At 40.0% G+C, this 25953-nt stretch overlaps 2 protein-coding genes across 8 annotated transcripts in view; both read right to left on the reverse strand.

Annotated features, from left to right (window-relative positions):
- JAK2 (Janus kinase 2) overlaps positions 1-25953 on the reverse strand; it is a 208134-nt gene that overhangs the window by 145746 nt on the left and 36435 nt on the right. The window contains exon 2 of one of the 7 annotated variants that reach the window (XM_075596773.1): positions 11409-11482. The exons of the other annotated variants lie outside the window; for them this stretch is intronic. The gene's annotated coding sequence lies outside the window, so the exon portion shown is untranslated. The remainder of the gene's footprint in view (positions 1-11408; positions 11483-25953) is intronic. 7 annotated transcript variants of the gene reach the window in all.
- Positions 5894-8040, reverse strand: LOC142493195 (uncharacterized). The gene is made up of 2 exons (XM_075596811.1): positions 7660-8040; positions 5894-7445 (listed from the first exon to the last, which is right to left on the reverse strand). The coding sequence occupies exons 1-2, from the start codon at positions 7884-7886 to the stop codon at positions 6920-6922; spliced, it is 753 nt and encodes a 250-aa protein (XP_075452926.1). The 5' UTR covers positions 7887-8040; the 3' UTR covers positions 5894-6919.

Raw genomic sequence — 25953 nt, forward strand, 5'->3', positions numbered from 1 at the left:
TCTGCATGTCAGTACCCATAATCCTTGTCTGCAGCCTTAGCGCTGTATAATGTGACAAATACAGATGTTTTTCCTAAAGAGTTAGACATTTTCAGAAAGATAAAGTATACAGGAATATGCCAAAGAAGTTAAAAACATAGGAAAAAGCATTGATCCAGGGAAATATCGAACTGCCGCTTTTTACACAATGCCTGTCAGAAAAGTAATTTTTTAACTAAACATAATTGGCTAATGTTTCACTGGATTTTTTGTGGTTTCTTTCTTTTGTAGGACTTTAAATACAGGATGAGCAAAATCATCCGATTAAAATTGAACAAAGGTTGTTTTCATCTGTAATCTAATCCACGGTTACCTTGTTACGGTAGCACTGATGTTATCATTAAAGCAGCACAACCTATCAACAACCTGACCTGTTCGTTCATGTGCTGGTCTATTTCTAACTTTCCATTTTTTTCTAAATCTCCCTTTTTTGCTTGGACTTTAATATTTGCACCGGCATCAGCTGTTACCGCAAGCCGTTTTGTTGTTGTTGTTGTTTTTAATGCGTGTGAATGTCAGTAGCCATTTTAACCTCCCGGGGGGGGGGGGGGGGGGCACATTTTCAGCATCCGATATCTCCAGAAATTAACAATAGAATTTAAAAAAAAAAAAGTGTGGGGTTGGTAAAAACAGCAGCAAAAATACTATGCAATGGTAAAAGGAGACACTTCTGTTGTATGGTGAGTAGAACATATTGCAGCCTTAAGCATCAACTCATTGGCATGAAATCATCCCGTGTCCCAAATGTTGCTGATCCACAAAGATTTTCGTTACTGCCGACTCTTGCCTTTCAAAACGGCCTCACAAACAGCTTCTTGATGACGGTAGAGCACAGGATCGCTGCAGCTACTGAGACAGAACTACCAAACCCTTCCCATCACTAAGGCAATGAGGCGAAAAGCAGAAAAAGCACAGAAGCCAGATCGGAAATGGTATACCTGTGTGATCCTTTCCATTTTATTTGTATTCACTTTTGTACCATCTCCGCTGCGTTAAAGGAAAGCCAAGCTCCATCCAGGTGTTAATGTCTCTGCATTTTGGTGTGACAAATTGTGGCTTCGTGTTCCTGTGCTCTCGATGGAAAGGCTCAGCGTGGCAAACGTCAGCAGTGTTTCATTTGCTGGCGCTGATCATTGCTCCTTGCTACACAAACACTTCCAGAGCTGCCCACAGAAGCCATAAGGGTGACTATTTGAAAAGTCCCATTGAAAAGCTGCTTACAAGTCTGTGAGCAAAATGCTACACGCTCGGCAGAAAGGCCAAACATTTTTTAATGCCCAATTAGTCCTCTTTAAGAAATTGCAAAAAACCACTGAGACTAACCTTTGCCACTGTGGCTCATCAAGCTGCCGAGAACAGATGCAGAGCTTACACAGTTGTCTGCGATTCGATTCATTTGGCTGCTATGCGAAGGCCCCATCTTTAACCCTGTGCCTTCACATAGTGGTTAGCAATACAAAGGATTAACGTGCATACAAAATAAGGGCTGTCCGTGCTGTGTTTTTTTATATTGGTTTTACAAGTGCAATCCCATGTAGCTAGCCCAGAGTTCTTCAACCTGGGTATCCCCTCAAGGGTCCCCTGCAATGTTCTGGTCATTTGAAAATTTTATCAAATACAGAAGAATTTACAATGCATCTGATGACAGAGTTGCTTTTAGAGAGGGCTGCAGACTCCTCAGAATTTCACTTAGGGTTCCTTAACCAAAAAAAGGTTGGAAACCACTGAGCTAGCCCAAAACATCATTTTGTGAATCATTTTATGTAATCTAACCATGTTAATAGCAAAGATTTGCCTTATTTTCTTTCAGTGAAATTAATTACACATTGCATTTGTTAGGGGCCTCAGAATGGAGGGTTGGGGGGGGGGGAGGGGCAATTAAGCGTTTTCTATACCTTTATCTCACCCTGTCCTGATCAGAGCCAATAAAGATAAGGGCGGTGAGTGAGAAGGGGGACTGTACAAGCACTTGCTGATCTCACAGTGACATCACACATAAGGGAGCAGCCAGAAGGAACCTAACCTCTCCCAAGTCTCAGCACAATTGGTTTACAAACTAACTTTATTCCGAGTTTGGTTTGAGTCTAATGTTTGTGTCTTTAATTGTTATATTAACTTGAAATGAATTCTTATGGAATTTCTGTGTAGTGGCAATTGTAGTACGATTAGTGTAGAAACAGGCAAAGTATTACAAGACCAAAAGTCCTTAGTGTACTCTTGTACAGAATTTATGTCATGATTTTAAAAATGCTAATAAAACTGTCAGAATTTGGCATATAACAATAATGATTATTTATTTTAAGGCAATCACCCAGATATAACCCCCTTAAACAGGTCACTGACATAAGTACAGTTTGGTCTTAGTGGGGGGCAGCAAATTTATAGTCCTTCATAATAACAAATACAGTACACTTATAATAACACAGCAGCATCGAAAAACAACCAAAGTTGTACAATATATATTTATATATATATCTATATCTATATCTATATCTATATATATATATATATATATATATAAATAATCAAAAAATAAATAGACTATACCGTTCTGTGGCTAACGAAATGCTTTTATTTGTGCGAGCTTTCGAGATACACTGATCTCTTCTTCCGGCGATGTTACAATGAATGAAGCAAGCAAAAGCTATACGTTTCGTGCAGCAACCCCCTGAGGAAGATCCCCCTGTGGGATCGAAATGTTGGAGTTATGTGCTGTATTTAATACATTTATTTTTTTCATTCACCTGAGTGCTGTCTCCTTTTTGCTGCTATGTGGTAATGTATACTTTTATTATTTATATGGGACATGCACCTATTCATTATTGAATTTGTATTGGAGTGCCAGTGATTCTTTATTAAATATATATATATATATATATATATATATTTTACACACAGAAAGATGACTGCGCTCAACAGGTACTAATGATATAAGTGTATAAGTACTAGTAAGCACTGTAGATTAGCATAAATGATCGACTATACATTAAATGAATATAATTTCAATAGCTGAATTAATACTGGTATTCACTGAACATGCTATAAAAAATGTATGTGATTTTAGACCAATGTATATTAAAGCAAAAATAGTTGAGACCCATAAAGCATACTTAAGAATACATATATAATAGTGGTATAAATGTGAAAAGCAAATGATTGTTTAATGATTAAAATAAATTTAAAAAAATAAAAATAAAAAATGCAAAAAAAATTTTTTTTAAATTTAAAAAAAAAAAAAAAAAAAAAAAAAAATTTATTTTAAAAAATATAAAAATGTAAATATGAAAAAAGGGGCTCAAAAATAGGATCTGGCAGCTCTCCACAAGGACCAACGACTTCCCATAAATCTGTGAACAACAAGAAAAGAAAGCGCCCGATCCTAGTGCAACATGAAAAATACACTTTTAATAAAAATAGATTAGGTCCAACATAAATGCACTCACAAACAAAAAATCAATAAAAGCATGTAATGAGTATACTCATTCGCCTCCGTGTGCTGCTATGGCGCCGTTGCTGTATGCTCTCTCTCAAGTAGGATGTCAGCTGCTTCTGCCGTCTTTACTGAGTGCAGGAACTGTGCATGCCTCTGGAGCCGTGACCCGGAAGTGTAACAGTCTCTTTGGTAAACCGGATGCCAGGATCGTGGATGTTTGTCCCCGTACAATGTAATAACGGGCGAGGTACTAAGTCCTTTTAAAGTCCACACCAGGAGATTATCCTGTACCTGTACCTTCGCTGGCTAGCCGCTCTCATAGAGAATAGGGCCCCGGTCTTCCCGCAACCATCTAGTGGAGATCGCTATTGGGGCTCTAACCCGGAAGTGATGGCGTGCCCTCTAGCCAAACCGGATGTGTTTTAGCGAATGTATAGCCCCGCTGTTACCTACAGAGAACCGGCACGTTCCAAATGTCCTGGCCGTGTCCAGGCACAGCAGACAAAGTAAAAAAGGCTGCGAATGAGTACTATAATAAAATCTGTTCTAAATACCAGTATAGAATTCTATACTGGTATTTAGAACAGATTTTATTATAGTACTCATTCGCAGCCTTTTTTACTTTGTCTGCTGTGCCTGGACACGGCCAGGACATTTGGAACGTGCCGGTTCTCTGTAGGTAACAGCGGGGCTATACATTCGCTAAAACACATCCGGTTTGGCTAGAGGGCACGCCATCACTTCCGGGTTAGAGCCCCAATAGCGATCTCCACTAGATGGTTGCGGGAAGACCGGGGCCCTATTCTCTATGAGAGCGGCTAGCCAGCGAAGGTACAGGTACAGGATAATCTCCTGGTGTGGACTTTAAAAGGACTTAGTACCTCGCCCGTTATTACATTGTACGGGGACAAACATCCACGATCCTGGCATCCGGTTTACCAAAGAGACTGTTACACTTCCGGGTCACGGCTCCAGAGGCATGCACAGTTCCTGCACTCAGTAAAGACGGCAGAAGCAGCTGACATCCTACTTGAGAGAGAGCATACAGCAACGGCGCCATAGCAGCACACGGAGGCGAATGAGTATACTCATTACATGCTTTTATTGATTTTTTGTTTGTGAGTGCATTTATGTTGGACCTAATCTATTTTTATTAAAAGTGTATTTTTCATGTTGCACTAGGATCGGGCGCTTTCTTTTCTTGTTGTTCATATATATATATATATATATATATATATATATATATATATATATATATATATATATATATATATATATATCAGAAGAATGACCTAGGCGCATGGGGAGACAAGAAAGAGAAACAACATAGGGTAATGTGTCTGGAAATTTAACCCCTTAATTGGTAAGATATGCACTCACAGTGTTTCTTGTAATTCAGGCCTTTTATCCACCCTGGGATCTGGAACTGTGTAGCAATGTGCTCCGTTGTATTCCCTCACCTGACCTGCACCAAGAACCCACGAGTACCGTGAGTACCAGGAGGGTTACGAGGAGTACCCGGGATCCAAATATATGGACTGTCTGTAACTGTGCAATTAGAGCATAAGACACTATACACCAGGAGAATAGCAGAGGTGTATAGGGACACTATCAAAGGAACAGTGACTGCTGTAAGCCCAGATGGGAGCAGGTAGATTTGATGAGTGTGAGATACTCTGACATTCTCAATTGCTTTTAAAAAGAGGTCACAAAGTGTGAGGTTTTTTTTACCTATTATGATCTATTAAGTTTTTATTATTAAACAGTGTTACACTATTCTGTGTGTTACACACACACACACACACACACACACACACACACACACACACACACACACACACACACACACACACACACCTATGAGATGGATCTTGGCAGTGAAGAATTGTTGCAAAATATCCGAAGATACAGATCCAGGAAACGTTCCCAGAGTATCTACACAGTTCCAGATCCCAGGGTGGATAAAAGGCCTGAATTACAAGAAACGCTGTGAGTGCATATCTTACCAATTAAGGGGTTAAATTTCCAGACATACTACCCTATGTTGTTTCTCTTTCTTGTCTCCCCATGCGCCTAGGTCATTCTTCTGGTATCTAACCCTTTACAGCTTGTGGAGCTGTAGACCTAATTGGCAGGAGGTAGAGTCAGGGATAGATAGATTGTAAGGGTTAATACCCTCCAATCTATATGTGGTATTATTAATTTATTAGATTGATAGCTCTGTGGGATTGCGCTGTGTGTCTCTTCTTTTATTTATATATATATATATATATATATATATATATATATATATATATATATATATATATATATATATATATATATACACATACACATATATACATACTTTACATTATTTATATATATATATATATATATATTATATATATGTATGTATATATACATACACACATACGCCACATGACATTCAACATCAGTACAAGAAGCCATGTGCATCGAGCATGTATACAGAACAAAAATATTGTATTCATTTATTCACAATGGTCTTGTTATTAGATAGAAAGCCTGTTGTAGAAAGCAATGGCCACTTAAGGGTCTATTCATTAAGCGGCAAAAACATTCATGCACTACTAATTCACTAGAAAATGAGTTAACAATTGTAATCACGTTTGTACCATCATCGATAGACCTTTTACAGCCTTATTCTTCATACACCAAAGTGGCAAACGTAGAATTAGCCACTTAATGTACAATGTATGACTATATCGCAAAGACATCCTGCTGACTGAGAGAAGAGGAAGGAAACAGAACACAAACAATGAGCATGCTATCTTAAAAGCTAAACTACAATCAATTCATAAAAAGTTTTTAAAGAAATAGTGTGTACAGTATGTAACAGGTTTTAAACATTTTGAGAGGGGAGCGTGGGGGAAGAAGATCTGAATCCCATGGATCTCATGAATTCCATATATAATTTTTTTTTTTTTTTTTTTTTTAACTGTTTATGAGCTTATTCAATAAGTCTCAGACAGGCTGCTTGAGAGCTTTTTAATTAAGCCCCTTTGTTTTTAAATAAACGTAGGATTATTATTTGAAAGCAGCAGTCCGCGCTGACCGCCATTTGTTTCCATTTTATTTTCTCTTTCCATATTTGATAGAAGACACCACCCCTGACTGGTCTCACTCTATCCGTTCAGTCGAGTACAAGCATACCCCGCATTAACGTACGCAATGGGACCGGAGCATGTATGTAAAGCGAAAATGTACTTAAAGTGAAGCACTACCTTTTTCCCACTTATCGATGCATGTACTGTACTGCAATCGTCATATATGTGCATAACTGATGTAAATAACCCATTTGTAACAGGCTCTATAGTCTCCCCGCTTGTGCACAGCTTCGGTAAAGGTAGGGAGCCAGCGTTGCTGTTCAGGACGTGCTGACAGGCGCTTGCGTGAGCTGCCATTTGCCTATTGGGCGATATGTCCTTACTCGCGAGTGTACTTAAAGTGAGTGTCCTTAAACCGGGGTATGGCTGTACGACTCTCGACCACTCTATGGATCAGTGTGCTCCATGTCTTCCGATCTCTGACTGCTTCTTTCAATTCTGCTATGTTCAGTCCTGTATCTTTCTTGATGGTATTTAGCCAGCGAGTTCTTGGACGGCCTCTTCTTCTTTTGCCATTGATCATTCCAAGCATGACGTCCTTCTCAAACGACTTACTTTGCATGATGTGACCAAAGTAGGAGAGCTTTTGCTTTGTTATCTTGGCCTCCAGTGAGATTATCGGTTTGGTCCGTTCCAGAACTGCTTGGTTCGTTATTCTGGCTGTCCACGGAATGCGGAGCAGACGTCTCCAGCACCACAGTTCAAATGCATCGATCTTTCGCCTGGCTGCCTTTCCCAGAGTCCAGGTTTCGCAGTCATGCATTGCTATTGGGAAACCGATCGCACTGACCAGTCTGCATTTAGTTGCTAAGCTGATATCTTTACTCTTCCACATGTTGTAGACCCTGTATAACAAAACAAAAAAAAAAAAACACAACCTTACCAACAAGCCGAACCTTCTCTTTTACAGCTCTGGAAAGTAGCTGGCAGCTTTGGCTAAGATAAGATGCAGCCACACATGGGACTGCTCCTGAAACATGGTCAGTCAGTTCTTAGGCTGTGATTATACAGAAAAATACCTAAAAACAACATTATAAAAAACAATAGCAGCGCTTATACCTGTTGGAGCGTGCGCACCACGGGGAACTGCAGGGTGGATGTCTCCTGGTGCGATCCTCAGATTTGTTCTTGGCTGGCAAAGCCGCATCACGTGAGTGGTTCCAGCCAATGAGGGCGAACTGCTCACGGCCACGCCTGCTTGTCTCCACTTTGCAGTTTCCCTGGTATACCGTAATCAAGATGCTGCACGCCATCCAGACTGCACTGGACTCTGGGTAGAGCGCCATTTTAACTTCCACTTTATATTTCAAACGCTAAGATTTCCTGAACAAACAATCAGATTTAATATATAAAAAACAGCCTTGGAAAGGTTAACTGGATATCTATTAAAGTACACAATACAAAAATAGCGATCAGCGCAGTCTGCTGCTATAAGAACTGACTGACCATGTTTCAGGAGCAGTCCCATGTATGGCTGCATCTGATCTTAGCCAAAGCTGCCAGCTACTTTGCAGAGCTGTAAAAGAGAAGGATCGACTCGTTGGTAAGGTTGTTTTTCTTCTTTTTTTTATACAAGGTCTACAAGTCAGGGGTGGTCTCTACTATCAAATATAGCGAGAAAATAAAATGCAAACAAATGGCGATCAGTGCGGACTGAGAGATTGCCCATGAAGTCTAGTAGTGTGTGCACAACCTGTTTGGGTAAAATAGTGCAAGGCTTCTGAGCAAAACAAGGACTCCTGCCATCTGTGGTAGCCCTGATGTATACCATCTCCACAGGGACATCCCTGACACGTGTGCCAAGGTCTGTTAAATAAAAGCATTCCAAAAGCTCTGCCAATTTTTAAACAATGTCCATTCATACTTACTGAATTATTTATTTTTTATTTATAAAATGTTTTACCAGGAAGTAATACATTGAGAGTTACCTCTCGTTTTCAAGTATGTCAAATACAGTTACATAAGTGAACAGGGTATACATTACATACAAGACATTGCACGCACAGTTACAGATAATATATATTATAGACGCATGTAGCAGTTACAGACCAGGTTAAAATGTGAGACAGCTTTAGTTTTGAAAGAACTTAGACTGGTGGTGGCTGGGAGAGTCTCCGGTAGGTTGTTCTAGTTTTGGGGTGCACGGTAAGAGGAGGAGCGGCCGGATAATTTGCTGAACCATGGAACCATGAACAGTCTTTTGGAGTCAGATCTCAGATGATAAGTGTTGCATGTGGTGAGGGTGAGGAGCTTGTTCAGATAGACGGGTAACTTGCCCAGAAAGTATTTGAAGACAAGACAGGAAAGATGAACTTTGCGCCTAGAGTCGAGTGATGACCAAACGGCGTATTGAATTGTAGAGGTTATCAAGTTTGCCACGGTGGGTTTGGGGTGCGAGCCGTATACTGTGTCCCTATAGTCGATACTTGGCATAAGCATCTGTTGTGCGATATGCTTTCTGACTAGCAGACTTAGAGAGGATTTGTTCCTGTAAAGTACACCTAGTTTGGCATAGGTTTTGGATGTCAGGGTATCAATGTGCATCCCGAATGCTAAATGGTAGTCAAACCATATGCCCAAGTATTTGAAACTAGTAACAGGAGTTAGGGTGGTGTTAGCGTTGGTTCTGATCTGGAGCTCAGTCATTGGAAGCTTTAAAAACGTTGCCTTGGTTCCAAATACCATTGTTACAGTCTTATCAGTGTTTAAAAACAGTTTGTTTTGGGAAATCCAATTTTCAAGTCTCAAAAAGTCAGATTGAAGTATGTGTTCAAGGTCGGAGAGGCTATGGCTGTGTGCATACAAGATTGTGTCCTCTGCATACATGTGTATTGAAGCTCCCTTACAAGCTGTTGTAAGATCATTAATTAACACTGAGAAGAGTAGGGGCCCAGAACAAAGTCTTGTGGGACACCACAGGTGATATCCATCGGGTTGGAGTTAGAGCCCGAGATAGACACATGTTGGGATCTACCTGATAGGTAGGAATGAAACCAGTTTAAAGCACGTTTCCCTATTGCAGAGCACTGGAGTTTGTTAAGCAAGATAACATGAACGGTATCAAAAGCCTTTGCAAAATCTAGTAATATTGCACCAGTGAGTTGTCCCCGTTCCATTCCATACTGGATTTCATTGCAAACTTTTAGCAGGGTTGTTACGGTGGAGTGTTTGGGGCGAAAGCCAGATTGGAATTGGCTAGGGAAATTTGTCTTGGTATAGTAATCGCTTAATTGGGAGTGAACACATTTTTCCATGACTTTGGATAGAATTGGGAGAAGAGAGATTGGGCGGCTGTTTGAGACTGTGTTTTTGCCCCCACTTTTGAAGATTGGGACAACTCTGGCAGTTTTCCAGGTCTTAGGCTGCGTTTATAGGGCCGGTGACGTCGCAGCGAATTCTTGAAGCCGGTCAAATTTGATTTTTCAGAGGCTGTCGCCACGTGACAGCCTCTGAACCAATCAAAGAACTGGTCGTCTGCGAAGTCGCCGGAAAGCGAAATACAACTTTCGCTAGCGGCGACGGCAACGAGTGATGTCATCCGTCGTGTCCACTATAAGCGCGGCCTTAGGGATATGGCCTGCAGACAGAATAGAGTTGACTATGGAAGAAATTGGTTTGACAATGGCTGGGGCACCAAGTCTTAGGAACTTAGATTGCAGTAAATCCGGTCCACATTGGCTGCTTAGTTTTAGCTTGAGGAGCGCTTGTGTAATCTCCTCTTCAGATACTGGAACAAATTGAAAATTGTGAGCAGTGTTGGGAGAGGGTGGGGCTATAGGGGTACTCTCAGAATTAGGTTCACGTTTGTGGTTTGGGCTGCGTTTCGCTAATAAGTTGGTAGCACACCCCACAAAGTAATCATTGAATGCATTTGCAATGTCAGTGGGGTTTGTTAGAGTAATATCCTCCTTAATGATATTACTTGGTTGGTGATGGCTAGAAGACTGGAATATATTGTTGATAACTTTCCAGAAGTTAGCTGGGTTTGATGTATTCTGGTGAAGATTGTCAGAATAATATTGTGCTTTTGCGTGCCTTGTTTGCCTTGTGCACATGTTCCGCATGCATCTGTAGTGATTAAGGTCCTTGGTAGTGCCAGTTACTTTGTAGCTTTTCCACAAGGCATCCCTGTGAAGAGATAATTTGGGTCAAGTGCATGCCCTGGCTGTGTGTTCCAGGCGTGCTGTCCTACCACATGTAGCATCATTGTGACAAGGGGATTGTACCAAATTAAATTCTTTGTAACAGGATGGGATTGTGACAAATTACTCAGCAAGTTACTGAGCAATCTGCTGCATGGATTGTTGATGATAAAGAGCAATACTACTTGTAACCTCACAGCAAGAAAACAAGTAAACAAAAACATAGGCCAGCAAAAAAGGACACAAAGCAGAATGCATTTGACAGCAGGCTGCAAGGTTACTGGTACCTGCAGTGGCTCAGCCCTTCCACACTCACATGCTGTATCTTGAGCAGCAGCTACATAATATAATGCATCTGTACTGTCACGATCTGTTTATCTTTATGTCCCCTCACTGCCAGAGAGGCTCGGGAGCGCTTTGCAGCTAACACTGACGGGTGACGGGGTTAAACTCTGGTCAACTCGATCTTCTTTGTTAAAACATACTGTATGCATTTGAGAGAGGTTACAATTTAAAAAAATTGTTTTAAATCAAACATGTAAATGAACTATTAAACACTGAATAAAGCCAAATACTACAGCATGTTAGAGACATTATCTTTCACAACACAATAAAAACATAAGCAATACAATTCATATAAGAATGCATATAAACTGTTAAACTTACACTACAAAAGTAACCCCCCCAATCTGGATGTCTGCACAAAGCGGTGTTCAAGAGACTGGGACGGTTCGAGGAACCTACAGTATATGAAACATACAGTTTAGACTTGGCATGTTTTTTTGCCTTAACCAACAATAATTAAAATAATTTTTCTAGTGGAGGAACACATCTGTGGTTCACTGCCAGATCCTCCTATATTAATTGTATTAGAAGTGCTGAATGACTACATACATGTTTCCAGGTTGTAATGCTATTTTTGCAACGTGCTTTGCTTCAGTCCTGGGCAGTCACTGAATGAAGCGTGGCAGCTGGATCATGCATTTTCCAAACCCCTCCCCTACGGTATGCTCAGTGGAGCTGGGCAATGCAGATACAGTATATCATTTAGCTCATGCTGCCACGCACGGAGAACGAATACTATTATTGTTTATGCAGACCGTGCTCACAGTGTAAACAACGCTGGTCATGGCAGAAGAATACAGACAATAATATATTGCCAAGATGGTCCAAAGAGTCTCCACTGACTAGGCAGGCAAAGCCAATTGACTTTCCCACTTCAAACACTAACAAAAAGGTGCAGCTCCTCCTAGGACAACAATGAGTCAACAGAATTGCCAGGTTCAAGGCGTGTGAATGTGGATACATTTTGAATAATACAAAAAAAAAAAACTATAAGTATATATTTTTTTATTAAGACGGATGAGTTTCGATTGTTTTGTGCGTTGAGAAAAAAGTTGAAAATGCAAACTTGCCGGCTCGCTCCCAACCCATTACCTGACAGGGGGGTGGCAGACAAAAGATGGAGGAAATACTTGTCTGACATGCAACCCCCTACCATAAAATATTTTGGAAAGAAAAAAGGTTTTTCTGAAACCCCACAGAAGCCAAAAACAGGCCAACGACGTCTCCAACATGTTCACATATGTTTGAGGAAGTCCGTTCCACTTTGACGTTGTCTGGTAAATATATTTTACTTAGCCAAGTGAAACTACCCCTATAGCCACAAGCCCAATGCTTTTAGGTAAAACAGAGTTGCAAAAAGAATCCTTCATTTATAATCATCACTTGGATAAGACCGGTTATATCCATTAGGTACAATACACTGAACATGATTTGACACTGGTCAGAGGACTGAAATGTACATTCATGCTCAGCCAATCTAAACCCCTGAAAAGGATTTGGGAAAAGATCCCAGGTTTAGACCTGCAATTTAACCAGCCTATAATTAGCATAATACGCTCATCCTAACAAACGTGTGGAAAGTCTTATACGGGCATGATAAAAGTAAACTGGCCCACTGAGGAAACAGCTGATGTATTGCTGCTTTCAAACTGATAGGACAAATATGCACCAAGACATAGAATTGAAAGGAATATTCAGACATATTAAACCTACTTTCCGTCAATGCACTTGCTTATTCAGTTACATTTATTATTAAAATAGTGTACTCACATTATAGGTACCTCTTAAATGTGAAAAAAAAAAATAGGAATACAAAGTACCCATAACCTTTAACATGTCCTTGCAAACCATATGCAAAATAAGTATATGTAAAACCCTGTAATATCATATATTCATTTTTGAAGTGAAACTTCTTTGCTGGCACTTACTAAATTCTCATAGTACAAAACTCCTTCATGGAGACGAAAATACGGAACAGAAGTAAGGCGCGTGCACCACCGCTATCTAATCTCACAGCACTAAAAATCCTTGCTGGAGATGAAAAAGCGATCAGGTGCCTTCATGTGTGGGCAGCGCCGCCCATATATGAGAGAGGAGAGAGCGAGAATAATAGAGACACAGAGACACAGAGACACAGAGACACAGAGACACAGAGACACAGAGACACAGAGACACAGAGACACAGAGACACAGAGACACAGAGACACAGAGACACAGAGACACAGAGACACAGAGACACAGAGACAAAGAGACACACTTTCCTTTATTACTCATAATGGTTTTCGAATATGCTGATTACAATTGTGTTGTGTGATTTTTTCTAAGAGAACCAAATTAAGTACTATGCATTTGTAATACTTCTTTTGAAGTGAAACTTCTTTGCTGGCACCTACCTAAATCTCATAGGACTAAAACTCCTTCATGGGGACAAAAATGCATAACGGAAGTAAGGGCACGTGCATGCTCTCCCCCCTGGCTAATCTCACAGCACTAAAAGTCCTTGCTGGATATAACCAAACCTGCCACAGCACCAGTAATTTTATACTCTCAAAAGTCTTTAATTCCATCAAAAACATCAAAACCAAACTGCAATTTCAGTGACAAAATACGGCCCCACTTAACCGTTACAGTGCCCTTATGACATACCTGGTACGACATTGGCCCTGACACACCCTTATGACGTACCAGAACATGGGCACTACTCATTTTTTAAGGAGCGATCGGGCTGAACGCTACGATAGGGCGACCCGCTTGCCTGGAAGTGGAGCCCCGTTTCCAGCATCCGGTGGCGCCAGTTGTGATTATGTGACCACTCCAGGAGCGATCACATGACCCAGAAGTAGCAGAGGTTCGGGGACACGCTGGTATCGCCAGACCCCCCCGGCACACAATAGAGTACACCAATGGCTTTACTGACATGCACTCTGCCCATTTTATTCCCCACCCATCACAAATGTTGAATAGATTAACATTAGGGCTTTTTCAAACCAACCTTAAAATACAGTATGCGATAAAAAAAAATATATATATATTAATATTTTTTTTTTTTTTTTTTTTTTTTTTATATATGAGTGAACAGTTTCCTTCGCTGTTACATTGAATACAAGTTGAGAGCAACATTCAACCTTGTCTGATCTACACAAGAAATAAAGTAATCAAATTTACATTATAGACGCCATGTCTGAGGACCAAATCAGAAAAGAGAGCAAGAAGAAGGAAGAGGTAAAGCAGACATAGGGGCCGGAAACACCCGTTTACACAGATAGCCAGGGCAATGATACTTCCCCCTTCCTAATATTTATTTTTAAGCCACCAATTATTTTGTTTTACATACATAATCACTGTCCTTTGCTCAGAAAGGTCCTATTTATATTAAGAAAAAAAAAATCTTTGCACAGCCAAGTGCTGAAAAAGCTGCTAATTATGAATTACACTAGCTAATAAATGCTCTGGCTCATTCAAAGAAGCAGTAGACATGCACACAAATATAACACAATAGCGTGGATAAAAGTTCTCTTTCCTGAAGTAAGAATGCTTTCAGGTAACATTTTGAGAGAACAGAAACTACTAATTACCAACTTCATAGACGTCTCCCCTTTACAGGTCTCTGGCCTTTTTGATTGGATCATAAAAACACAATACATAAATCTAGCACGCCCGCACAGACCCGTCTCTGCAGGTTCCTCTTTCCAATGTGTCCCTCTGTGATGCAGCCATTGTCAACCTCACCTGCCAAAGTAATCTCAGCCTCGGAGACACTTGGATAGCAACGCAGACAAAAGTAAACAGAAAGCGCAGGCAATTACACTGTTGAACTTGTTAAATGTAAGAGCAGTGAACTGTGTGTGTGTTTTTTTAGCACATCCTATTCTTGTGTGTGTGGCCAGCAGATAACCGGGAGAACATAAGAGTACGGGCAGCAGAGCACTTAAAGCAGCAATGCCCTGTACCCCCTCAAACAGGGCCCTGTACCGGGTCCGACAGAGATTAATTGTGCTATTTTCAGCTCCAGAGACACCCTGGTTCCCGAGATACTTACCGGTCAAGTTACCGGGTTTAAATCTCCCTCTAGTCCTGGGGAAATAAAATGGCTGCCAAATCTCAGGCTAATAGGAAGGTGCACCATCTGTTGCATCTTCCTATTGAACAGCCATTTAAATTCCCTTTAAAAACTATGACGTAAAAAGCCAGTAACGTCAACGGTAAGCATCTCGGGAGCCGGAGGGTCCCTGCAGTTGAAAAGAACACAGTTTCTCTCTGAAAACCCCTCCAGTAAAAAGAAAATAGGTACGTTAGTCAGGAGGGATAGCTTGCTGCTTTGAAGATGGAATAATGCTACTACTGTCTTTATTGAACATGCGCATTCATACAGACTTAAAGTACCACAGGGAGCAGATTACCAGAAACCTGAAAAGAGGGCGCAATGGCGACAGCCAAAACTGTTCTGTTTTACGGATCTTAAGATGAAGCTCCGGAGCACAGTAAAACGCAATGGTTAAAATGACAATGTATTTTATGTTTTGCATTTGCACAGTGAACCAATGTGTATATAAAGCATTTGCTCCGAGGTGACTCCGCTGCTGGCGTTGAGCCGTTTGCGGCTGTCTCCCAGATTTTGAGAATAAAGAGAAGTATTTATTTTTACACTTGAGAGTCTAGTCCTTTCCTGGTCTTTACTGCTGGCATTATGCAAGAACCCTGCAATGGGTTTAGAGGAATTAAACACGGAGGAAGTGCCTTTGTTGCAGATGTCGTGACATGCATTGCAAGGGACCTTATATCTGCACTCCTGAATGCAAAGCAATGACCTGTTGGCCTTTATCACTACTCCCACTGCAGACTCTGACATAACCCAGAATTTGTCAACAATGCAGCGGTACACATAAAAAAGGTTAAAATAGACCACTCATTACTAAAGTCATGCTCTGAGCCACTCGCAAATAAGGCGTAGATTTATTTATCCATCTTGCAAAAAACAAACAGGGTTTTATTAAACTTAGCACAGTGATAGAAGATGATCCAAGGTACACGATTTTGTACAATGTTGGTCTGTACATTGGCCGGTGTTCAAGATGCATAAGAACACAATCTACCTTTTAAAGCGTGATTATGGTGGCCTCGAAAGTGACCTCTGTTTTACCAGATTTCACCCAGTGAACCAAAGTCACATCGAGTGGACAAGCCAGACTGATTAAAAAAAAGTCAGCTCCATAAAGGTTCGGTATGGTTCAAAGTCTTGGGACACAATTAAGTAATTGAACAACACCTTAAAAAAATTAAAATAAAAAGAGCGCAAAGAAAAGCCTCTGATGGTGAAGTATATCAAGGTAATTTACTAGATGAAGTACAAATAATTAAAATGCACTCACAAAGTGTACTAGCCACAGATGCAAGTAGAGTACACACTGGGGCTGGCTCCTAAGTCTCCCCTCCGTTGCTCCTCATCGCAGCACTGATGTCGTTCTGCTTCTTTTTTGTTTTGTTCAATGGCTTTGTTTGTATCATCATTAATTTGTCCTACTACTGTTTGTATTAATTGTTACAAGTACGGAAAGCTCATTTATAATCATCATTTAAACTTTTCTGTGATCGCACAACGTGGGTAATTTGTTTCTACAATGAAGTAATAGGTCACTGGCTCATACATGGAGTGAATTCCTAGAACTACCACACTATTCTCCCTTGTGAGATCTTATAAAGGTTGTGAGACGTCTTTAAATGAAGCATTACATACAGAATTCAGAGGACACCAACACTGAAATGATGGTCTTAAAACAAAAAATGAATCTCCAACTACTGTATAAACTACCTCGAGCACTGCTTGGAGAATCTACCGGATATTTTCCCTTCCTAAGATACAGAGTCCGGACAAATAGCATCAGGCATGGATAAAAAAAAGGCTAATAAGAGTTGCCAATAAATAAATAATAATAAAAAAAAACACTGTCTTGAACAATCAGGTAGTTCTTGAGGGGGAGGGTTGGTTTGTGTGGGAGTTGCTACTTAAAACTACATCTCTTAGCTGGCATTTCTCATAGAATCCCAAAAGCATCCTGCAGGAGAATTATTAATGTATAGTACGTGTTGTGGTGCTGAGCAGACTGGGAGTGAAGACTGAAGCCAGGTAATAATGGCTGCGTGTGCTCAATCTGAAGTGTAAGCTTTGCAGGTTTCACTTGAAACTTGCAGGCTGCAATCCATCACCCATGGGTGGCCCGCAAGTTTCTACATTTTTCTAGCAAACAATTGCGATATGGAATATGTAGAAATGACAGAGGAAGTGGGTGAAGCTTCAAGTCTCAATTTTCTCAGATGCAAACAAGTTATGCAACAGGTTAAAAAAAATGGTGTGAAGGTTTATAAAGATTACGACATTGTTTGCTCCGTCGGTGTCTGTATCAATCTGTCAAATAAATGTCAAGTTAAAATGTTATGTCATTCATAAGAGCTGTGTTTTGTATACAAAACTGCTTCAACCAAAATCTTATTTAGTGTTGCAGAAATGCAAAACACCAATAGCAGGTCCCGCTCAAGAATCCCAGAATTACCACTGGAGAACTGTACATGATGAAAAATGATAGTCGTGCGCCAATCTCCAAAAATCGAAAGTAACAAATAGAAAAAGCAAAAAGACAAAATACAAACTGGCGCCTAAAATGTCCAGTGACAGTCTATATGAAGTCCAAATGGAAGGGAGTGCAAAGAACTGCTTCAATTCATAAACTTCCAAGGATGTAGGTGTATCCACGGCCAGATGTCACGTGATATGTGGAATACAAACAGAAAAACAAATCATAGTGCAAACTGCTACTCAAAAAAACATAACACAACCACTGACAAACAACAAGTGACAATAGACAGACAAAAGCAAGGCTGAAAAATAAAAGAGCTAATTTAATACAACATAAATATAAAATACAGATATGAACCAATGGCAGGCAACTGGTCCGGTGGTGTAAAACCGGAATCCTACTCACAAGAGGTGGAAAGTAATTGCGCAGTGAAAGTAGTCAACTGGAGATGACAGCCTCTCCTCCGGTGGCATTGGGCTGATCCGGAAACCACTCCGACGCTGTCGCACACTCCTGGATCAATGTCCACTGCTAGGGATGCGCCTTGTGGGAGAAACACTCCTTCTTGCTGCTTCAACGCAATACACGTTGCCACATCACCTGCGTGAGTTCGTGATACAGCTCATGTGCTAAAACCCTGCACATGCGCACTTCATCAGGGGTTAAAAAGTACTAGGCATTGAACACTTTTACACAGTAAAAACGGCTGCGATTGGATGGAAAATGTAACCACTCATCACTACCAAAAGAACACCGATTGGTCGAAATCATTGTCAGTCGAGCCTAGTACTAGAAACAGCCTCACTAACGACACATAACATCACAAAAAAACAAAAACATGTTATTGGAAACCATATAGAAAACCTTAAAAAATATTTATATAATATATTGATAACAAGAAACCATAATACTAGTAATTCCCATCTCAGGATTACTACTACCCATTAAATGTACACATACAAAACCTTATGTTGGATCCTGTTAACAAAATAAGACCCTATCAACAAGAACCAGATGGATGGAGGACAAATGACATAATCAATACAATTTGACCCTATTTTAAAAATACCAATTCGAAATCAATATTCAGGCCACTTGGATAGAGGGTTTTCAACTCATAGATCCAGTAGGCTTCTCGCCTACTGTTCTGATTGAGTCGGTCCCCCCCTCTCCAATTCGCCGATACCAACTCTATTGCTCGACACATCAACCCCAGTGGGTTCTGGTTATGATGTGTAAGGAAATGATGAGACACACTGTGTTGTTAATCCTTTTTTAATATTATAAATGTGTTCATAAATTCTCCTTTGAAAGCACCTCCCTGTCCTGCCTACATATTGAAGGCCACAGGGGCACTGGAGTAAATATATAATAAATGTTGAATGACAATTTATAGAGGATTTGATAGGATACATTTTGGAAGTAACATTGGATCTAAAAGATTTAGTGTTTGTACTGAATGAACAAGCAGTACATGTCGTACATGTGAAAAAGCCTTTAGTAGAATTAATTAATTTGGGTCCAGAATTATCTAATGGACAACTAGGGGCTAATTTCGACTTTATATTTGAAGCCTTGGTGAAAATAATATTTGGTTTAGCAGGAAGGTGTTGTGCTAGTGTGTTATCACATAAAAGTATTGGCCAATGTCTATTAATAATTTTACGTATTCTTGGTGCCATTTCGTTATATTGTGTTATAAAGGACACATCGTAATTGGATTTCCTTTGATACTGTTGATTATTACTTTTATACTCCAAAAGAGTCTCTCTCTCCATCTTCTCCACTTGTGAGAAAGCCTCTTAGAAGAGGCTCTCGAGGCTCTCTGGGTACTTCCTATCAATGAATTTTTGTTTTAGCTCATCCGCCTGAGCCACAAACTCCTCTTGACTAGAGCAGTTGCGCTTTAGGCGGACTAGCTGTCCCTTAGGTATATTACGTATCCAGCTAGGATTATGCTGTCTGTCAGCCCTCAAATAATTATTCGCCTGAACTGGCTTAAAGAAAGATTTTGTTTGTATGGCATTATGTGCCACAGAAATGCTCAAATCTAGAAACTCTATATGTTGTGTGTTGTGATTTAATGTAAACGATAAATTCCTGTCATTGGGATTAAGGTACGTGAAAAATGTGTTAAGTTATTCCTGGCTACCCGACCAGGCGAATATGACATCATCAATAAAGCGGCGCCAGAGCACCAGGTTTGCCCCAAATGGACAGTTGTTCCATATATAATCCTCCTCCCAACTGTCCATAAACAGGTTGGCCTAACTTGGGGCAAACCCGGTGCCCATAGCGGTGCCGCATACCTGTAAAACAAATTGGGAATTGAAAGAAAAATAATTGTGAGTGAGGATGTACTGAATGCTATCTAATAAAAATATTTTTAGTGCTGGAGTGATGGTGGAATCTGACTGTGTTTCCGGGATATGGCTTGGCAGCACTTCACATGGTCAATCACGGTATAAAGCGACGTTACGTCTGCCTTAACCCATATGTAATTTGGCTGCCATTCCAGATCCCCACACATGTTCTACAGATTCTTGGGGATCTAGAATGGCAGCCAAATTACATATGGGTTACGGCAGACGTAACGTCGTTTTATACCGTGATTGACCATGTGAAAGGCTGCCAAGCCATATCCCGGAAACTGCAGTCAGATTCCACCATCACTCCAGCACTAAAAATATTTTTATATTAGATAGCATTCAGTACATCCTCACTCACAATTATTTTTCTTTCAATTCCCAATTTTTTTTTTACAGGTATGCGGCACCGCTACGGGCACCGGGTTTGCCCCAAGTTATGCCAACCTGTTTATGGACAGTTGGGCGGAGGATTATATATGGAACAACTGTCCATTTGGGGCAAACCTGGTGCTCTGGCGCCGCTTTATTGATGATGTCATATTCGTCTGGTCGGGTAGCCAGGAACAATTTAACACATTTTTCACTTACCTTAATCACAATGACAGGAATTTATCGTTTACATTCAATCACAACACACAACACAGAGTTTCTAGATTGTATGGCATTATTTACTACAGAAATGCTCCAAACAAAAACTTTCTTTAAGCCAATTCAGGCGAATAATTATTTGAGGGCTGACAGCCAGCATAATCCTAGCTGGATACGTAATATACCTAAGGGACAGCGAGTCCGCCTAAAGCGCAACTGCACTAGTCAAGAGGAGTTTGTGGCTCAGGCGGATGAGCTAAAACAAAAATTCATTGATAGGAAGTACCCAGAGTGCCTCTTAGAAGAGGCTCTCTCAGAGGTGGAGAAGTTGGAGAGAAAGACTCTTTTGGAGTATAAAAGCAATAATCAACAGTCTCAAAGGAAATCCAAGTACGATGTGTCCTTTATAACACAAACACAATATGACGAAATGGCACCAAGAATACGTAAAATTATTAATAGACATTGGCCAATAAATTTATGTGATAACACACTAGCACAACACCTTCCTGCTAAACCAAATATTATTTTCACCAAGGCTTCAAATATAAAGTCGAAATTAGCCCCTAGTTGTCCATTAGATCATTCTGGACCCAAATTAATTAATTCTACTAAAGGCTTTTTCACATGTATGACTTGTACTGCTTGTTCATTTAGTACAAACACTAAATCGTTTAGATCCAATGTTACTTCCAAAATGTATCCTATCAATTCCTTTATAAATTGTCATTCAACATTTATTATATATTTACTCCAGTGCCCCTGTGGCCTTCAATATGTAGGCAGGACAGGGAGGTGCTTTCAAAGGAGAATTTATGAACACATTTATAATATTAAAAAAGGATTAACAACACAGTGTGTCTCATCATTTCCTTACACATCATAACCAGAACCCACTGGGGTTGATGTGTCAAGCAATAGAGTTGGTATCGGCGAATTGGAGAGGGGGGGGACCGACTCAATCAGAACAGTAGACGAGAAGCCTACAGGATCTATGAGTTGAAAACCCTCTCTCCAAGTGGCCTGAATATTGATTTTGAATTGGGGGTATTTTTAAAATAGGGTAAAATTGTTTCGATTATGTCATTTGTCCTCCATCCATCTGGTTCTTGTTGATAGGGTCTTATTTTGTTAACAGGATCCTACATAAGGTTTTGTATGTGTACATTTAATTGGTAATAGTAATCCTGAGATGGGAATTACTAGTATTATGGTTTCTTGTTATCAATATATTATATAAATATTTTTTAAGGTTTTCTATATGTTTCCAATTACATGTTTGTGTTTTTTGTGATGTTATGTGTCGTTAGCAAGGCTGTTTCTAGTACTAGGCTTGACTGACAATGATTTCGACCAATCAGTGTACTTTTGGTAGTGATGAGTGGTTACATTTTCCATCCAATTGCAGCCGTTTTTAGTGTTCAATGCCTAATACTTTTTAACCCCTGATGAAGTGCGCATGCGCACGAAACGCGTAGGGTTTTAGCACATGAGCCGTATCACGAACTCACGCAGGTGATGTGGCAACGTGTATTGCATTGGAGCAGCAAAGAGTGTTTCTCCCACAAGGCGCACCCCTAGCAGTGGACATTGATCCAGGAGTGTGCGACAGCGTCGGAGTGGTTTCCGGATCAGCCCAACGCCACCGGAGGAGAGGCTGTCATCTCCAATTGACTACTTTCACTGCGCAATTACTTTCCACCTCTTGTGAGTAGGATTCCGGTTTTACACCACCGGACCAGTTGCCTGCCATTTGTTCATATCTGTATTTTATATTTATGTTGTATTAAATTAGCGCTTTTATTTTTCAGCCTTGCTTTTGTCTGTCTATTGTCACTTGTTGTTTGTCAGTGGTTGTGTTGTGTTTTTTTGAGTAGCAGTTTGCACTATGATTTGTTTTTCTGTTTGTATTCCACATATCACGTGACATCTGGCCGTGGATACACCTACATCCTTGGAAGTTTAAGAATTGAAGCAGTTCTTTGCACTCCCTTCCATTTGGACTTCATATAGACTATCACTGGACATTTTAGGCGCCGGTTTCTTTTTGTCTTTTTGTGGTTCAACTGACTGTGTTCTGGGTCAGTAATTCTTGGTAGCCTACCTTATTAGTTTAAGGATTGTTTATGCCCCACATTTATTGTTTAGCTTTTAGCACTAATTGCACCATTTTTTTTTCCTTTTCACAAATAGAAAAAGCAGAAAGAAGTGCAAAAGGGAACACTAGAGCTTCCCATTAAATACTTATTCATTACATTATAATAAAATGTATTCCATTTACAGTATTATGCTCTAAATGTCAATATAAGGTCAACACACCCACACACCGACTCGTACTGCTTGTATAGATGACCAAAAATAAATTAGTCGCCATAAAATAAATCGATATATCTTAAAACATAACACTAGTTAATAATTACCTAAAAAGATATAAGACATGCTACAGATTTCCAAGGATTCAATCCTCCTAGCCTCCTCTTTAACAATACAGTGACCTTGATGAAGCGTAAGAGTCCCAAAATGTACAAAAATTACCAAATGCAAAAAGAATTATGGTACTGTGTGTTCCATAATGTATGTGCAAATAGCAAGAAAGCAGACATGGTTGGGAAAAATGTTTATGCTTGTGTTAAGCATGTTATATACACATCCTTAATTTCTTCAAAAAAAGATCCACATCAGAGTTCTGGTTCAATGTGGTTGGTTCTCGGCCCACATTGCAGTTCTGAAGCACACTGCCAACTCATTTTATGAACTTCATTCTGCCCGTCTATAGCACACAAACATTTGAACACAGATATTCATGGCTCATATCTGAGGCCATTCAGCTTTAATTCTTCTCCCCGACACTTTCAGCATATCTACCTCACCTGGTCTGTCAGCCGGCCTCTACATCTCCTATACTCTCTGGGACATCCGCTACCGTTCTCACGGAACACAGTTTTCATCACTCTCAAAGCGACATTCTCACATCCCCATCATCATCATCATCATGATCATCATGATCATCATGATCATCATGATCATCATTATCATCATGATGCACGTGGAAAAGCCATTTGTCTTTGACCTGTGGGGAGTGTACTTGTACTGTACTTCAATTGTTTAAAGGTCCTCACGGGAAAGCGACACTTGGCACCCAAAATAGTTTTTCCTGTTAGATCACCCAAGTATTGCTCTCCCTTGTGGACCTTGAACAAGTGAAGTACAGTACGTGTACACTCACTGCAGTACAAAGATAAATCGTTTTTCCTGTTAGATCACCCAAACATTGCTCTCCTAAGTAAAGTCAATGCATATTTATTCACATTATATGCTGCTCTGCTCCACCAGGTCCAGTCTTGCTCAAGTCATCATCCATTCATTGCGTGAGAGCACTAGATTGTGGGGACAGGACTTCTGCTTGCAGTATTTACAGCACTGGCCACTCTGGCATCGGAGGCTAAACTGTTAATCACTGCGGTAAATACACTGTCAGACTCTCCTTAGGAGAGAAATATTCAAAAATTGTAAGTGGAGTAATGTTACACCATAGGAAAAAATGCAGTGCAACCTCTGGCAAGAATAATATTTAGCCTACTTTGGGCAGCCAGCCACCCACAAGTTTTGCAGCTTCTCTAATGCGTGTTAGAACGTCTTCAGCAGGGAAGCTGGAATCAAGACTGAAGCATACTTAATAGATTCTACGACTATCACCTGATAAACAACAACAAGAATGAATGTTCCAACAGATAAATAAATCTAGACAATCTGAAAACCAAAAAATGTATTGACAGATTGGCTTTAAAAAAAAAAAAGACAAAAAACCCACACACACCATTGTGTCCAATTAAAAAAAAACACAAAATAAAACGAGATCTATGTGCTTTTTGGACCATATTTTAAAAGGTTAACACTCTCCCTTTCTGGTGTGAATGTAAAATGAACCCCATAAATTGAAATTAGGACATTTACCTACCGATATTTCAGTTTCTTCAAGTCCTCTATGGCAGCCATAATAGCTGAAATATAGATCCTCTTTCGAGCTGGGCAAGGACAAGAGTTTTAACTCAGGTACAGTATAAAGGAGGTATGACCTCATCCCTGGTCACTTATCAGTTCTCAGCTCCTAAAAATAGCTCTGATAAACAAAACAGATCAGTGGAAAAAAAAAAGAAGAAGAAAAAATACGGGGAAGGAAGTAGGTTGCCATAGAGGACTTGAAGAAACTGAAAAATCGGTAGCTAAATGTCATATTTTTTCAACGACCTCTATGGCAGCCATAACAGCTGCGATTTATCAAAGCAGTTAAATAGATTGGGTGGGTACATGCTTAGAGGCTGATGGAATTACTGCTTGTAAAACCCTCCTCCCAAACCTCACATCAGCCGAGGCCTGAAGATCTAACCTGTAATGCTTAGTGAAGGTACGCTATTTATTTATTTATTTATAAAATATTTTAGCAGGCAGTAATACATTGAGAGTTACCTCTCGTTTTCAAGTATGTCCTGGGCACAGAGTAAAACAAATAATACATGGTTACAAATACAGTTACATAAATGAACAAGGTATACATTTATATACAAGACATTGCATGCACAGTTAAAGAAAATATATATTATGAGCGTATGAAACAGTTACAGACCAGATTAAAGTCTAAGGCTGTCTCACACTTTAATCTGGTCTGTAACTGTTTCATACGCTCATAATATATATTTTCTTTAACTGTGCATGCAATGTCTTGTATATAAATGTATACCTTGTTGATTTATGTAACTGTATTTGTAACCATGTATTATTTTGTTTTACTCTGTGCCCAGGACATACTTGAAAACGAGAGGTAACTCTCAATGTATTACTTCCTGGTAAAATATTTTATAAATAAATAAATAAATAGCGTACCTTCACTAAGCATTACAGGTTAGATCTTCAGGCCTCGGCTGATGTGAGGTTTGGGAGGAGGGTTTTACAAGCAGCTATGCGGACAATGTTGCTGACTTACAAATGACTTGTGCTTTGGCCTGTGCTTTCTCCACCAATGAGGTTGCCATAGCCCTTGTTGAATGAGCCCTAATTGGCTATGATGGAACCTTCCCCTCTTCTGGGAGCCAAGTAAAGAATGAACAGCCTTGAGGTCTTCCTAAAATCGGCTGTTTTCTGGATATATAATGTGAATGCTCTAACTACAACCAGATTATGTAATATTCTCCCCTTTTCGTTAGAAGGGAGAGGGAAAAAGAAGGGACCCCAATATTGTGAGTCATTGCAAATTGAGGTACCACAGAAGTGAGGAACTGGTAGCATGACAATCTTATCCGGATGAATATCTGGAAATACGGTTCCTTGCATGATAACGCT

This window comes from Ascaphus truei, chromosome 1 (assembly GCF_040206685.1).
Source record: "Ascaphus truei isolate aAscTru1 chromosome 1, aAscTru1.hap1, whole genome shotgun sequence".
NCBI classification, from domain to species: Eukaryota; Metazoa; Chordata; class Amphibia; order Anura; family Ascaphidae; genus Ascaphus; species Ascaphus truei.